Source organism: Ascaphus truei, chromosome 1 (genome assembly GCF_040206685.1).
Source record: "Ascaphus truei isolate aAscTru1 chromosome 1, aAscTru1.hap1, whole genome shotgun sequence".
NCBI classification, from domain to species: Eukaryota; Metazoa; Chordata; class Amphibia; order Anura; family Ascaphidae; genus Ascaphus; species Ascaphus truei.
The window spans coordinates 87,076,175-87,093,707 of NC_134483.1; the positions used below are offsets into that span (position 1 = coordinate 87,076,175).

General features: G+C 44.0%; 1 protein-coding gene across 4 annotated transcripts in view; it reads right to left on the reverse strand.

The window, feature by feature from the left end:
• The window catches only part of PDE8B (phosphodiesterase 8B), a 323,957-nt gene that overhangs the window by 95,669 nt on the left and 210,755 nt on the right, over window positions 1-17,533 (reverse strand). For all 4 annotated transcript variants that reach the window (XM_075591122.1, XM_075591112.1, XM_075591105.1 and 1 more), the window contains exon 3: window positions 183-373. In XM_075591122.1, coding sequence (XP_075447237.1) covers window positions 183-373 — 191 coding nt within the window. The remainder of the gene's footprint in view (window positions 1-182; window positions 374-17,533) is intronic.

The window sequence follows — 17,533 nt, forward strand, 5'->3', positions numbered from 1 at the left end:
TGACGTTATGAGCCCTGAGTTAACGATCTTTGTGGACCTGGGCCAGTTTGTTTAGCTCAGGGTGCCGCCTCCCTTTCCTTTTGAATCCTTTCTACTTTATCCTGCAGTGTGGTCACACCGCCAGAATAGGGCGTCTCTGTACTGTTAGCCCTTCTGTACCTTCTTTGTTCTTCTTTATTTACCTGCACACAGCTTCTGCATCAAGATATCTTGAATGTCTGTGATCTATGACAACTATTTCAGGATGCTTATCCAGGAAACATTCGAGTGCTGATTCTGGAGTGCGAGCGATGTTACACCTGTACCCAGCACGGTCACAGGCCCACCAGAACCCATCGCTCTGGCTGTCTTCCTTCGCAAATATTATCAACACCTGAAATTAAAAGAAGACATTTAACAGGTTTTTTTTAAAATGCACACCTCAAGAGGACAGGCCGTCTACATGCTGTAAATCTCAAACCATTAAAAAAAACCTCATTGTTGATGGAGTCTGTGACGATAGGGCATATCTATTTTTCAATATTCTGTAACGGGTGTTCCCCCACCCAATCGCATAAATGGCGTATGTAAGGTGAACCTAATGTTACCTGGTGTGGTGCTTTACCTGTTAGGCTCACAGGGGGGCTGAGCTTCCGCCACGGGGAACCTGGGGCAAGTATAATATGAGTAACCCTGTACTCGGTGCAGCGCCTCCACCTGCGATGGCTCCCACCAGAGGGGGAGTGGTTCCTCGCAGGACAATATATATCACTCAACACACAGTATGGATAACAACTAATGCCTTTACTAGATGACCGTACTCATGCATCACAATTCAACAGTTCAACAGGTGTCCCTCCCTAGAGGAGACACTAACTAATGCGTCTCACAGGACGCTACCTCCACCTGCACCTCCACCGGATGATCCCACCCAGTGTCCAGTACCCCCACACAGTATCACCCCACCCTCAAGTGAGATAGTTATGTGTGACTGCGCAGGCACTATGTCCCGTGTGAATGTGATATGACTCGTTGGTGCACTTGTTGATGGTTACCTGCCGAGCACTCCGGTGCCCGGGCCTGCCACGGAACTTCACAAAGGATCCTGATGTTGGCTGAACACAGGAACTGCCGTCCGGGGCGATCCCACCCGGATGGCTGCTGCAGCAACAACGAAGGTCTGAGCCCAAACCTCTGGACGGACGCGCAGCGTCTGCTGAGTCCCTAACTGACTCTGAATAGTAAGGGGCAGGGTCCCTAACCTGGGGCCTGTCCCTGACACAATTTACACTACTGGGTGGCTCAGGGCTATCTCGGGCCTCGGGGGCTGCTGGCCTAGTGCAGGGAGTCACTGACTCCTGCACCCTACCTCCTTCCCCTGGCTGCTCCTGGCACTGACTGACTAGCGTGGGCTCAACGCGCAAAATTTATCTATTTCTCCTGCAGGGCAATCTTTCAGCCCTATTGGCTACTCGTGGGCACCTGTGCCTTTCCCCCTTAGCCTCCTGGGAATTGTAGTCCCGTGGAGGCTATTTCTACATTGGGGCCGCGTGCGCGATTCTTCTGCGCATGCGCGACTCCCTATAGGCCACCGCAACTCCCTAGCTGCAACCACGCATGCGCGATCCCAGCGCCTGCACGCGCAACCATAATGGCGGCCCCCGCTAGCCGGGTGCGCCGCCGAGCCTCCTACGGCTCGGATCGCTCCCTGCTCCGGCCCCCACCTTTGGGAACAGCCGGCGGGTCCGTCGCTGCCTACGGCGGCACCTGCGACCGCGCTGACCCAAAGGAGGGGGGTCTCTGGGAGCCGGGGCTACAATTCTAACACTCGGCACACACAAGCTTCATTTGAGTTAGAAGTTACATCTTAAAAATACAGGTTTTGTTTTATTGGGATCAGGCCAGAATGACCAGGCCTGGTTTTCTGTGTTTATGTCTAAAAGTAGTTATCTAAGAGCGTCCTGTTCTGGGATTGTGGGGTGATTAAGCCATAACCCAACACAACCATTTATAGTAGGTTGTCAAACCGAGTATACACAGAAAAAGCCATTCTGCCAGAACGCCACCTTCAAAGGGTACGTACAATTTCCCCAACCAGGTGTGCAAGGTGACAAAAAGTTAATTTCGCATTTTCCTTACACATTTACTAACTATAAGATATTTGGCATACGATACACTTCACAAGAATATTACATATATATTTTAAACAGTTGGTTCCGCTGTTTAAATTAAGACCAAAAACGACAGGTTGATTAAGGGCTATATACAAGGTATCCATTTGAGACTGATTTCTATGCCTGCGGCAAACTCACCCGAATGTGATGAGTTGGGTCACAATATACTAGGAGTTATGTAATGTAATTAGTGATGGATGAGTGGGAAAATAGGAGTTTGGGCTTAGTGTGGTACCATTGTAAAGGTTGTTGATAAAAAGCCTGTATTTGGAATATGAAATTAGAATTCGAGGAGTGTTTTATGCCAACAAGACACGTGAATTCTCCTATTCCAATCTCCACGACATATTGGAGAGATCTGATATTATTATGTGGTGACGTATTTAGATTTTCTTGTTTATGAACTGTTTACAATTATTATATGTTTGTTGTAATAATCTTTTTCTGCAACTACGCACTGTACTATTTTTGTATATTTTGTATATATTGTTCATTAAATATACTCCTTTATTATTTGTCAGCCTACTTGTCATTGTTCTATGTTTGTCTTGTCTTGTAAGTCCTATCTGTTTGCATTTAACATTGTTGCACTATGATTGTTTTTTCTTTTCTCTTTTACATCACGTCTATAAATCCCTGCTGTGGAGCCTGAAGTTAAAGATTGGACTCTCCTACATTGGACATTGTCACTATTCTTGGACTCCACATTTGTTCATAATTGGACTTTAAGGCGCCGGTTTGTATTGTTGTGTTTTGATTTTTGTATATTAAATCTAACATGTAATAAGTAGTGCTTTGGCCTTTGGGGCTCTAATTGAACTTTGCACACTTTGAAGAGTTACTGAGTTTTCAAACACATTTTGCTACAGTAGGTTTTTGTGTGTTAATCATTTTTTCCTAGTAAACAGAGATCAAAAACTTGGCAGGTAACACGTGAAACTATTTTTGGTGGTGGCAGCGAATTGAGGTATACTGTAGTATGGCTGTTTAGGGGGAGATATTACTCATTTTAGGGACAATGCGGGATGTCAGCTGGATAGCTGGAGGTATTAACCCTTTTCACACACATAAGTGATGTGCTCACAGGTGTGCCGTGACAGTCTTTCAATGAGCCGTTTTTATACATTATACACAGTTCTCTAATTTCTTTTTTTGCCACATCAGTCATGATTTAATTTTTAATGTTTTTGTAGCATTAAAGCTGCCATTTTATCTCTCATTACGCAGCTCAATGAAAAAAATAATTTAATGTGCTCTACTTGTTTGACTATCTGAAGAACTATTTGGAAGGGATTACAAATGAGTATTATGTGTTTATGAGGACAATGAGAAGTTACCATTATTTTAGCAACAGAACACATTTTAAAACAGGACTTTCAAATGACAGCTATGGAATGGAGTGGAACTCCATTTAAAGATAGAAATGAAAACGAATAGTTTACGTTATACGCTGGCAGTGTAATATGTTTCAGAGGGCCCCTTTAAAATGAGAATTTCTGTGCACTTAGAATTAATCAAGTTTTTTTTTTTTTTTTTTTTTAAGTATGCATTCAAAACGATTGTCAAATATAAGAAAGGCATGGTTAATTAAGTAATAATCCCAGAAGAACAGGGCATTACTGGCCAATAATGCCCTGGCTGGAAGAGTTGAAGGCCTGAGGCGAAACCGAGGGACTTTAACCCAGCCAGGGCATTATTGTCCAGTAATGCCCTGTTCTGAGGGGATCATTACTATTATAGGCTAAATGTAGGCTTATTTCATAAATAATAGACACTTTTGTATAGTTAAATAGATTTTTTTATTAAAATAAAATGGTAAATACATGAAACCACCTCTATATACGCTTACACTGCAGATATCTGTATCCACACACTGCCGCCCCTTCTGTGTACACACACCAACTCAACACACACAAACTACTGCTACACACACACACACACACACACAGCAGCTCTACACACACAAGCACACACACACACACAACACAGCACGTCCTCTACACTCACAACACAGCACATCTACACTCACAACACAGCACATCTACACACACAACATAGCACCTCTACACACACAAGCACAACACAGCACGTCCTCTACACTCACAACACAGCACAACTACACTCACAACACAGCACATCTACACACACAACATAGCACCTCTACACACACAACACAGCAGCTCTACACACACACACACACAACACAGCAGCTCTACACACAAACTCTGCTGCTACACACACATGCTACACACATAAACACTGCTGCTGACACTGACACACACACACAGCACCTCTACACAGATATACAACAGCACAGCACACTGCTACTGACACACAAACTGCAGCCACACAGAAACTGCAGACAGCCACTTACTTCTTTGCAGATTCTCTCTCTCCCTCCCCCCCCCCTCCCCCCAATTCAACTGAATCTGCTCAGAAAATCTCAGTCAGCTGGGGGGGAGTCAACCCATGGCTGATACTTCTTAACCAATCCCATGCCCTGTCTCAAAGCTGTTCCTACTTTTAGACCAATCCCCTGCCCTGTCTCAGCTGTTCTGAAAGCTGATTGGCTGGAAATAATCACATTGAAATCAACACTTTGCAAGCAGCTAAAATTCCGGGCATTACTGATTGGATAATGCCCGGAATTTTAACCAATCAGAGAGCAGGGTTTTCAATAATGCCCGGAATGTGACTTCTTTAGCCTATAATATAGAGTATTAACAGCAGTTGAATAAACGAACAATTGTTTATTCTGAATTGTTTGCTGTTGACATATGATTTTGTTACAAGACAAGTTTTGTCAAATAATTGGTTTGACATTAATGTGGAACGCTCACCAAATGACCAACCATGGGAATGGGAATTTGATGTGAAAGATGAGACTGAATATGTATCCCTGAAGAGAACAACAGCAACAATAATAATATCATTTTAAGTGTACACAGGACATTCACTGATTTAAAACCCAAAAGTTGGTTCACACTACAAATGAACATTTGCCCAAATGTAGATAGGTTTGGCAGAATGGTCACAAATTAGACTATAAGCTCCTCGGGGCAGGGACTCCTCTTCCTTATTTCTACGTTTATGTCTAAAGCACTTATTCCTATGATCTGTTATTTATATTATCTGTTATTTATTTGATTACCACATGTATTACTACTGTGAAGCGCTATGTACATTAATGGCGCTATATAAATAAAGACATACAATACAATACAATACAACCATAAATATGGTTAAAACATTAAATAAATTATGGTGGATAAAAAAGTGACACAAAACCCTCCACAGTATAGCATAGAGCAAATTCAAATATCACTTGTGAGCACATTCCCATGTCTCAGATAGGTCGACAACACTGCTTTTCACCATTATCTCCTAGCATCAGAATTCACGGAGTGTGTAAACCAATGTGGCAGAATAACGGTCATTTGAAGTCTTCATGAACAAAAGGCTTTGACTAAACTTAAGAATTATTCGGACATAACTCATAAAACCTTCAAGCAAAGGGAGCAATTATATCCTATCAAGCTACAAGCTTTAAACACTGACAGATCATCTCTTCTGGGTGAAAAGATAAATACTGTATTACCTCGATTCTAAGACGCATCTTTTTTCATATTTTAACATGTCTGAAATCAAGACGCATCTTAGGCTACGTGCTCATGCTTGAGAGAGGTGACATCACCAACTCTTCAAGCAGGCTGTCCTGCAGAATTTTGCAAGCGCGAAAACAGACCACTGTGCAGTATTTTTACAGCACAGAGCGCTGCACAGTCAAATGCCCACTTACAGCATACAGATTCTTTGGCCCAATCTAATGGCTGGATCTGTAAATCCAATGTAGTCTCCAACAGCGTCTCCAATGAGTGTTTTACCCATACAAAAATGAGATAAACATAGCGTGGTACAATGGGGACAATTTATTCAAAGCGCAAGACCAAAAAGAAAACACTTACAGTGTGTCAGGTCTTGTCGCGTAATACAATGTTGCCATCCACAGTATGAGTTCCTGGAGTCAGCGTCTCACTCCTCTCCTCATGGCTCCACCAGACTCCTCTCCCGATTACGTCACTGCTACGTCGGAGGCTCACCTCAATGCTCACGGACAGAATAAGCTCCACCCTATGCGTTTCGTGACTTGGAGTGTCACTTCCTCAGGGGAATTGGAGCTCGTGTCTGTAGTGGCTATTTGTAGCCTAAAAATCCATTAACCCATTCATCTCTCTTGTATACATAAGGGGTGAATGTGGATACAATATAACAATTAAAACTAACGTTTGGCTACAACATAACAATGTTGCAACTTTTAAAATGCACAAGTCAGCACATCAACCTCAACACAAATGAAGACTTGGATTTTACAACTCTCCTAGCCCTCCCATTATTGAAAAATAAGGATTAACTAGGCATCAATGTTTGGCACATATGTTGGCTCATGCTCATAGGCTCGTAGGAAGCTTGCATAAAAAGTACTAACAATTACATGTAAAACAATAAAATAAATTATGACATAATATAAGAAGTGTAGTCTGTAACAGAGCACAGCCAAATGACAGCCAAACTTGATTATCTTGATAAAATGTTCCAGCATGAAACGCGTAGGTGCGTTCATCCTGTCCATCTATTGCTGAGATTGCAATAAACTGATCTGCTTATTTAGAGTTTGCCTTGGATTTTTTCTTTTTTTCCAAGTTTGGCTGTCGTTTGGCTGTGCTCTGTTACAAACTACACTTCTGGATCTGCAAATACTTCAGACTGCACGCCTTGGGTGCTACCGGATGGCCATGAAGCTGACAGGTAAGGGGCCATAGTGCCCTGTTATATCCTAACAACTGCTTAAAATTGTTCCGTATATTACTGATACATGATTGGGTGCTTATTGGTGTGTCTCAATTTGTGGTTGTCAGGTGGACACCACTAGACACATACATTAATTATCATATATTGGACATTATAGCATCTGGACATTTATGCATAATATCAACAAAGTTGTTTATAGAACCACATGTGATTTTTTTTGAGCATCACTCCCTACACTATACAATATCACGACATAATATAATGTTGGGACTATGTGGATAATCTGGATATTGCCATGATTGGTGCAATACTGTAGAATGTAATGACCCTAACGTTATGTCTTCAAAAAAAGATGTTAGGTCGAACTCAATAATAAAACCCTCAATGTTTTTAGGGTATATATATATATATACAAATCACCAAAAAATCTACTCGCCAAACAAAAAAAATCTACTCGCCACCTAGTACCACACGTGTGCTGCTTGGGCCAATAGGAGCTCGCCACGATGTTAAATCCACTCGCCCGGGGCGTGCAAATGTATAGGTTTGTTGTCGAACACTGTATATGTATATGTATATATATATATATATATACACATATATATATATACATATATATATATATATATATATATATATATGCAAATATAGCTGTATGCTCATCTGCATGTCTTAGGCAGGTCTGCAACCCCGCCTTTCCCCATTATCACCCAGCATACAGCACTTCCACTGCAGCAAGGGATTCTGGGAAATGACATGCAAATGAGCACACAGTGTCACTTTTTGCCTCAATAACCGTTTTTAACATGGTTCCCTATAGGCTTAAGCTTGCTGCATGGTCACAGCTTTGAGCACAGCCAGGGTTAAGGTGCATACCCAGAAAACCACCCACAGACAGCTGTTTCGACCTTGATGGGTCTCATCAGTGTGGGGTTGATTTTACTGGGAATGCAAGAGAGGCTATGGGATAGGCCAAACCATAATACTGAGTTAAGTTATGGTGAGTAAAAAAAGTGACAAAAACCCTCCACAGGAAAGCAAATATGCAAATATAGCTGTATGCTCATCTGCATGTCTTAGGCAGGTCTGCAACCCCGCCTTTCCCCATTATCACCCAGCATACAGCACTTCCACTGCAGCAAGGGATTCTGGGAAATGACATGCAAATGAGCACACAGTGTCACTTTTTGCCTCAATAACCATTTTTAACATGGTTCCCTATAGGCTTAAGCTTGGTGCATGGTCACAGCTTTGAGCACAGCCAGGGTTAAGGTGCATACCCAGAAAACCACCCACAGATTAATTTAAATGCCGCGGGGAAAAGTGCGGGGGCCCCTGTAACTGCCCTCGCCCCCCAGTAAAATCTGCCCCCCCACCTGGGTGGCGCACTCCCCAGTTTGCGCACCGCTGATCTACATTATGAGGAGAGGCTGCCTAAATTTGATTTGTTTACATTAGAAAAGGTGTCTAAGAGGAGGTATGATAACTACAAATATACATATACAAATATATTCGGGGTCAATACAAGGAGCTTGCAAAACAACTATTCATCCCAAGGGCAGTACAAATGACACAGGGTCATACCTTAAGTTTGGAGGAAAGGCGATTTCACCAGCAACAAAGGAAAGGGTTCTTTACAGTAAGGGCAGTTAAAACGTTGTATTACCCATGGAGACTGTGATGGCAGATACAATAGATATCTTGAACAAAAGGTTGGACGTCTTTTAGAAAGGAAAGGTATACAGGGATATACCAAATAAGTAAACATGGCAAGGATGTTAATCCAGGGAGTAATCCGATTGCCAATATTTGGAGTCAGAAAGGAATTTATTTCCCCCCTTATCATTAGATGATATTTCACTGGGGTTCTTGTTTGCCTTCTTTTGGATAAATATACTGTAAGTACAAATATAGGATAAGTATCTGTTGTCTAAATTTAGCATAGGTTGAACTTGATGGACGCATGTCTTTTTTCAACCTCATATACTATGTAACTATATGGATTTTAGCAGGTAGGGTAGCGGTTTAACTGTAGGCAGTGTCAGATTTCCCATTAGGCCCGGGCCTAGGGTGGCAAAACTTTGCCGCCCCCATATACTTTTGCCGCCCCCATATACTTTTGCCGCACTCTCACACCTATCGGACCTAATGGGAATGCACTTGCTTGTGTGGCCACCTCCTTTCTCCCACCCTCCTGCTCCTTTGGAATCCCAGCACCAGATGACACTGCGGACGTCACGTACGTGGCATCACACTGTGTCTTGTTGCCATGGCAATGTGACGCCACGTCATCAATTGACGCCATAACGTCGCGTTTCCATGACAAAACGCCGCCATGTGACGTCCCGTTCGTGATGTCCACAGCATCATTTCATGTTGGGAAGCCAAAAGGTGCAGGGGTGTGGGAGAAAGGCGGACACACAAGCAAGTGCCTAGGGACGGCTGATTTTGAAATCCACCGCTGACTGTAGGAGTTTTAGTGGTTAAAGTAAGGGCTTAGTGTGAAGGATTTTAGGGTAAGGGTTAGTGTTAATATTCGGGGTTAAGTTTAGGGTGTTTTAGGGTAAGGTTAGTCACTCTGAGTGTCCCGGCGGCAGGGCGAGTTGTGGCCATGCGCCGATGGTCATTTAGTTGCAGCGAAACGGTCCCTCAGTGCAGTACATGGCATGTGGACATTTTACAGGTTTTTGCAGAAGTCTGGTGGAAGATAGGCTCCAAGTAAGCACTGAGGCATTCAAAAGGCATCTAAGGAGCAAAGAAAATGGACAAATCCTCCCTACTCTTTGTAGTTAGGAGAGTGATAGCTGAACAGTCCATACAAGAAGACCAGTAAGTATGGTGTTGGTGGAAGAAAGCCTGAGCCTGTAGCACTCCAAACCAACAAGTAGTGCACCAACAATCTACAACAGCCCCACAGCTCCTGATCAGTGGCAGATTTACATTTGTGCCGCCCGTTGCCTCATGGGCGGCCTTCCACCCTAGCTTAGTGACGTCATAACGTCACGACAAAATGTGACGCCACGTTGCCATGGCAACACATCACCATGTGATGCTGCGGCGTTATTTGGCATCAGACCGCCATGATGATGCAACTCTACAGGAGCGGGGCGCTCAAAAAAAAGACACACGTGCATTTCCGCCCCCAAAAATTGTGCTCTAAGCAAGCCTACTCAGCTTTATGGGAAATCCACCACTTCTCCTGATGCAGTAACCCCCATATATGGACACCCCCTCCTCAGGCATACAATACCTGATAGCTTACAGCACTCTTGAAGACCAAGTCCAGAGTTAACCCTTACCGTCCTCAGAGACTGGAGAAGAGCAGTACCTCTGCTTTTTCCGGGTAAGGATTGGGACACCACCAAAAAGGCTGCACTTTTTCTTGTCCTTACCCTTTTACCCTGATAAATAGTTACTTTAATAGTGATCATACCATAATCTAGCTCTATGTAACTCTGTCTTCCTGAGCTGCACTACAGATGCTACAACATTATTTGAATTATACAAATGGAGTGAACAAAATAAATATTTTGGCCTTCGAAACATAGGCCCTTTTCCAAGCTGTCTTTCCAATGTTTGGGAAGATTTTAATTCCATTTATTAGAATGTAGATTAAATCTCTTCACAGTACTAAATTTTGATTAGGGCCATTATGCTTTTACAGTGTTTCTCCGTTAATATTTTTTTTTTTTAGCAGCAATATTTAGCAGTAATAAAATATTACTATACAAATATTAACAAAACACAATAAAAAATAAGATTAAATATGAAAGTGCACTACACATTATAGCTCATATTTACTTGTAACAACAGAAAATGGCGAATGTGGGCAAAAAAAACCCACACTTTCAACGGTGCAATCTTATTCTAATGGGAAACTCCAGTGTTCAAAAAGGTGCTAGTGACAAATATAAGTGCTAACAAACACATAAAATATGAATATAATGTATAAAATGTAAAAAATACTACTCTGTAGGATCAATGCAGCTCCTTCAAATGGATTTTCCTACAGTACAGTACTCCCTCAAATAGATGCCAAACAAAGTTTAGCGCGTAAAATGGTCCCATGTATATATAAAAAGAAGATAAAGACAATATAGTGCAATACAGATTTTATATTGTATAGGTAATGATACAGGATAATACCCACTCACATGCTGCAAGTTTGATTCAAGCCTGTTATGGCTTTTAAGAGCAATAAGCAGTGTCATGGAACAAGAACTACATTTCTGACTCACCCCCCTCTCTCCTTTGCAGCTTCTGCCTGTCAGATCTTATTCCCAGCTGCATGGAGTTTGCACACACATACTGTGCCTGTGTAACTTGCAACAATGTTGCATTTCTTGCCTCTGGGCATGGAATCAGTGAGCTGCTACTGCAGTTTCTGAGATCCTCCTCAGAATGGGCTAGTCTGCCCCCCCTCCTGTTTGTTCAGAGATAGTCTGCCCCTAGACTATTCCCTTTACCCACACTGCCCCTCACTTCCTTTTCCACCCTGGAGACAGTGAGTACAAGACCCTTCTCTGTTCATCCCCCATGGTGAGGCCATCTCTTTTTACCGGTTTCTAACTAATAATCACCACTACATACCATCCACAAGTATCTGTGTTCTGCTGCTTTTCCCAATAAAGTGGAGGAAATATTACAGGGCTTGGAGTGATTTAAAAGGGAACTGTGTTAATGCTATCGGGAGCTATTCACACATCAAACGTGACCCTGGCTTCAGAAAGGTAAAAAGAGGACCGTGTACCTTGGGGACACACACAGAGGAGCTGCTACCCACAGCCTTTATGCTAAAGAAACAGCAAGCAGCTTATACAGCAAACTGCACAGCCTTAACAGACAAGAAGTAGCTCAAACTGCGCAGCAGCTTTGCAAACAAACAGTGCTTCTTACACAAAATCTATGCCTTTCCCTGTCTGAGCTCACCCTCTGCACAGCCCCATAGTGAGGAGCCACCATCTCACCTACCCCTGCGCACGTCCCCACGGCTAGCGCCATCAAGGGCCACGCTACCGGACACCCGCCAGGACACAGGTCAGAGCCACCGGACACCTGTGAGTACAGCTACCCCTACCCTGCACGCTGCAGGACACCGCTCGGCATCATCTGAGACAGACACCCATCGCTGACAAGGTAAAAGACCGCTCGCCACACGCACTGGCTGAAGGCCTACACACACCTACAGCATGGCAGAACTCAGAGCCTCACCAGACATCACGCAGGGGAGCGATCACTCAGACACAGAGACCGCTGCGCAACTGCAACAGGCGCAGGCAGGCGCAAGGCCCAAACGGGCAGTCACACTGACACAAAAGGCCCGCGAAAAATATGAGACTGACATTGAAGCGCACCGCGCTAAATTAGAGTTGGCCTGGAACACTACCACACTTGGGATATGCAATGTCGCCGACGCTGGCAATTCTGTACAACAGCTCGAGCAGGCAATAACTCAATTAAAGATAGATCACGCACGCTACCAAGGGCTGTCAGAGGCATACGTCACTTACCTAGCCAGGGCTAACACCGGTGAAAGCCTGCAAGAAAGGGACTTACAGCACAATATTGACTTGACACGAGACAGCCGCGTGCGAACCTCTATCACAGACGCGCAAAGCGTGAGAAAAGAGCTCCTCCTGGAGACCGCGTCGCAGCGCTCCAGCACATCAAGGCACTCATCAAGGTCTGCAAAATCAGCGCAATCTAACGCGTCCAGCGCAAGCACAAACGCTACCAAGGCGCGAGCCACCGCAGAGGCCGCACGTGCCAGGGCCAAATATAGTCGCAGAGAGGCAGCCATAAGAGCAGGAAGAGCGCGCATAGAAGAGGAGGAACAGACAGCCGCTGCTAATGCCGCCGCCGCTGCCGCCACTGCTACCACCGCCACGGCCGCTACTGCCGCAGCCACTGCGCGTAGGAAAGCCGAATTTGATGCAGAACTAGAGGCAATTAATCAAGAGAAGGAAGCCGCTGCCGCCATAGCCCAAGCCGAAGTCCTAGAAGCAGCTGCGAGACAGGATGGCGGGGAGCTACCGTACAGACGGATAGCCTCAGAGGATCCAGCCTAACGCACTGAAGACTACGTAAGGAGCCTCTTCAGCGTAAACAACAGCGCACCATCTCAATGCGGAGAGAGTGACTCCACAGACACCAAAGACTTGCTAGGCCCACGAGGAGAAGACGCTGTTCCTTCAATGGCCATCTCCAAGTGACCGAAGGGCCAAGTGAAGATAAAAGACAAGGTCATACCCCTGAGATCAACAAAGACATCCTCACATCGAGGGGATGCGACAATGGCCTAGGATGCTCAGCAGTCCAGACAGCTAAGGATGACGAGTCGATTCCACCGAGGGAAGGAAGTAACCTCCCAAAGGTGACCGACAAAGGGATCGTCCAAAAGGCAATGAACAATCAGACAATACTCCCGCGAGCAATGGCACAACTAAGACGTACAGTTGTTCCTCTCCACAGAATATCAAGTGACAAAGCACCCAGCTGCCACGGCTGGCACAGCCGCAAAAGATTGCGCCCTACAGGTGAAGTCCCAGTGTCAAAAAGACTGTCCTCTCACACGTCTAAAAAGAGACAGCCACAGAGACATTTCATAAAGGGATTTACTAGGGCAAAAGAGACTGTTCTTCGTTACGTCCAGGGAGAAAATAACCTCCCGATGGCAGTTAACAAAGAGACACAAAAGCGTTTAACCAAACTACGGGGAGATGTTCTCGTGCAAGAGGAATGCACCAATGACCTACGGTGCACAGCGTTCCAGACAACAAGGAACGATGACAAGCAAACACCATCAAGGGAAGATAGAGGATTCCCGAAGTTAACAGTCAAGGAACTCTCTAAAGACGGACTAAGCAGTTGGGTGACTCCGCTACCATTCCGTTCACCAAGAAGGCGCTTCCCAAACAATGGAGAACATGCCATCTCTAGGTTCACTTCGCACCTCTGCGACCTACAAAGGGAACCAGAGACCAAAAACAACTTTGTAAACTTCATCCAGAAGATATGCCTTACCGGCCACGCAAAGCCAGCACCTCTAATGAAGGAAGGTGAAGAATGCCGGTACCAACCAAACATCTGGGGCCTACCACCCTCAGGAACCCGATCAAATCCAGATAGTGTTCAGCTCCAGCGCTCAGCTCCAGGGAGTCTCCCTGAATGACGCCCTCTCTACTGGACTAGACACGACAACCAGTCTTCCAGGAGTGTTGTTCCGCTTCCGCAAGGAGCCAAAAGCCATCTCCTTCTGCCAAACACCAGGTGATAGAACCACAGGCTACCACGACTGGCATGCCTACAAGGGGATGCACTCTGTGGGTTAAACCAAAGAGACAAAAAGACTGTTCTCTCACAAGGCTAAAAGGAAACAGTGCCAGAGACCTTTACACAAAAACATTGTGGTGCAACCAGCAAACCTGGAGCTGTGCATCCACCCTGCATCCTTTGCCAAAGAACCTTGACCAAGGGACCTTGAAACCAGTGATACCGGCCGGTGTCACATCGCTATGTGGACATGGACTCTTGCATCGTTTGAGAATGTGATGTTATCTTTGTTATGCATTGCACATATGTTCCACATAGTCTGTTATATAGTGGTATCTACAGATACCAGACGGGGAGTGTCATGGAACAAGAACTACATTTCTGACTCACCCCCCTCTCTCCTTTGCAGCTTCTGCCTGTCAGATCTTATTCCCAGCTGCATGGAGTTTGCACACACATACTGTGCCTGTGTAACTTGCAACAATGTTGCATTTCTTGCCTCTGGGCATGGAATCAGTGAGCTGCTACTGCAGTTTCTGAGATCCTCACCAGAATGGGCTAGTCTGCCCCTCCTCCTGTTTGTTTAGAGATAGTCTGCCCCTAGACTATTCCCTTTACCCACACTGCCCCTCACTTCCTTTTCGACCCTGGAGACAGTGAGTACAAGACCCTTCTCTGTTCATCCCCCATGGTGAGGCCATCTCTTTTTACCGGTTTCTAACTAATAATCACCACTACATACCATCCACAAGTATCTGTGTTCTGCTGCTTTTCCCAATAAAGTGGAGGAAATATTACAGGGCTTGGAGTGATTTAAAAGGGAACTGTGTTAATGCTATCGGGAGCCATTCACACATCAAACGTGACCCTGGCTTCAGAAAAAGCAGGTTCTTCTGGTGATCGTAATGCAGGGATCTCGGTATTTAATTCAATTTTCCAAAGGGAAATCGCATGTAGACCACAATAGGGAATTAAAAGTAGCAGGCCTGTTTCTCCTCCGTGTGTAGCAAGCAGCCAGCACGCGGAGTCACTCCGGGGGCATGGATGAAATACTCCGGTACCTCTATGGATGCGGGTTGATTGAGCAGATAGATCTCCCTTAGAATAAATCAACTGCCCTACGCATTTTGCTCCACCAGCTTCATCAGGGGTTTTACTTGTGTTGCTATTCCATAAGACCCCTTCAAGCGTCACAAGGCATTGCAACCCCTTCACTTGAATTGGATATAGAGTGGTTTCTAAATATACACCACTATATATTTGTGCAATGAAAAAAACAAGTTAAGTACACCAATCAATGACTGTAATATTGGTATACTGTACTTTTCTATGTAGAAAATGCATTTGAAACAGTTTTGAAATATGTCGGAGAAATGCCTTTAAACCAATTACTGGATTATTTCACTTGACTGTGGACCTCAATCTGATTTTCCAGGAAAAACACAATAAAGTCATATCAACTCGAATCTTAATCATTCATCTGACACACTATTGCAATCGTTATGAAAAATATCTCATATAATGCTAAATGTACTCATTACCTACTGACAACCAGCAAGCACAAACAGGACACATACCCTAAAGGGAATGAATGTAAATCCATTTCTAATGGATATTTTGCACACCAGGGCTGTTAGAAGATATTCTTTTAAACTCCCAACAGAATTTCTTTTGGAACAAATAAAAAATGCTATTTGTCCAACGTACGGTAGCTTATGTTTTGAATTAATAAAATGATTACATTAAAAAAAAATGCTTTGACTGAGATTGTTTACTTTTTTCTTTGGGAGGGCTTGCGAGCTTAAAATTCACTAAGAAATATACAAACGTGCAAACGGTCTTGTGACTTTTAAAATTAGAAATTGAATTGTGTGATAATTAATTTGGGGAAAGCTGCAACCTTTAGCATATTTCCCAAAAGTCATACTCAAACATTTGCATAAGACATCTAACCACAAATGCCACATTTCATAAAGCATGTGAGGCAATGAGACACTTGTGCTCTATTTGTAGTTTACAGAGCAGTGTTTTTCAACCGGGGTTTCTAGGAACTCTTGGGTTCCCCTGGTATCCCTAAAGGATTCCCTGCAATTTTCTGGTCATTTGAAAATTTTATTAAATACAGAAGAATTTACAAAGCATCTGATCACAGAGTTGCTATTAGAGACAGATTTGACAGGCTAGAACTGTGACCCATTTGTAATTGCTAAACAAGATTGTGGGAATTTGGCAAAATGTTCAGTTTTCAAAGTTGTGCAGATCCTTAGTGGATAAGGGCTGACAGAAACACTGCTACCAACTCACATACAACACTTCCGCAGACACACACACAGGGGAACATGTAGCAAGGCAAAAGAGGAGCGACTCTGGGACAAAATGACTGCACCATATGTACAGTATCAAACAAAAAAGCCCTGTTTGATACATTGGGAATAGTTTTTCCCTCCCTAGATTTGCTCCACTTTTTGCTTGATACATAGATCCCATTGAGGTCATGGTCACATACAGTATAGATATGGGCGAATCTGCCAAAATCCGTTTCCCGCTGGTTACCCCCAAAATCCGTTTCGTCGTTTAAAGTCAACAAACGGATTTGAGCCTTTTCAATCTGGGCAGATTCATCAAAATCCGCCATTGGATACAACCCATGGACGGATTTGTAGAATCCAATCCGCGAATTCAGCAATCCGTTGGCGGATTCTTAAGAATCGCCCTTTTTGACATTGATCCGCTGAAATTTGTGGACCAAAGGAACAGGCCGATCCAAAATCGCCAAAAAATTTTTTCCCCCATCTCTAGTCCCACTGACTGTAGTAGTGCAGAACTATGTGAGAAGCGCACTGCACCTATCACTGTGCCATGCTGCCTGGTAAGAGGACCAGTTCAAAGATTCAGTACAGTTTTTCTAACCAGCTGGCTGCAAAGGTTGGAGCTCTCTCGAGCTCTGTTAAGTGTACTATCTTACGTGGTGTCATTTTTCCATCTCTTGATAAAAAAAGCTAAAGTCCCTCCTAAAAGGAGAATAAACAAATAGCAGTAACATGCTTAAGGGGTTTAAGGCATTTTTTTACTAGGTGTCCTATGACGTAAGACATCTTATGGCACTGGAATACACATTACAGTCTATTAATTTAAATGGCCTGTAAGGTGTCTTCCATCGCCAGAATGTGCCTTATGGCAGATGACCAATCACTAAATATGGCCCTGAAGGAAAACACTTTATAGCTCCATTCAAGGGAATAGGACATATGGGGTCATAGTTATTGAGTAATGTAACTTCATAAGGAACCTTCCTCTGC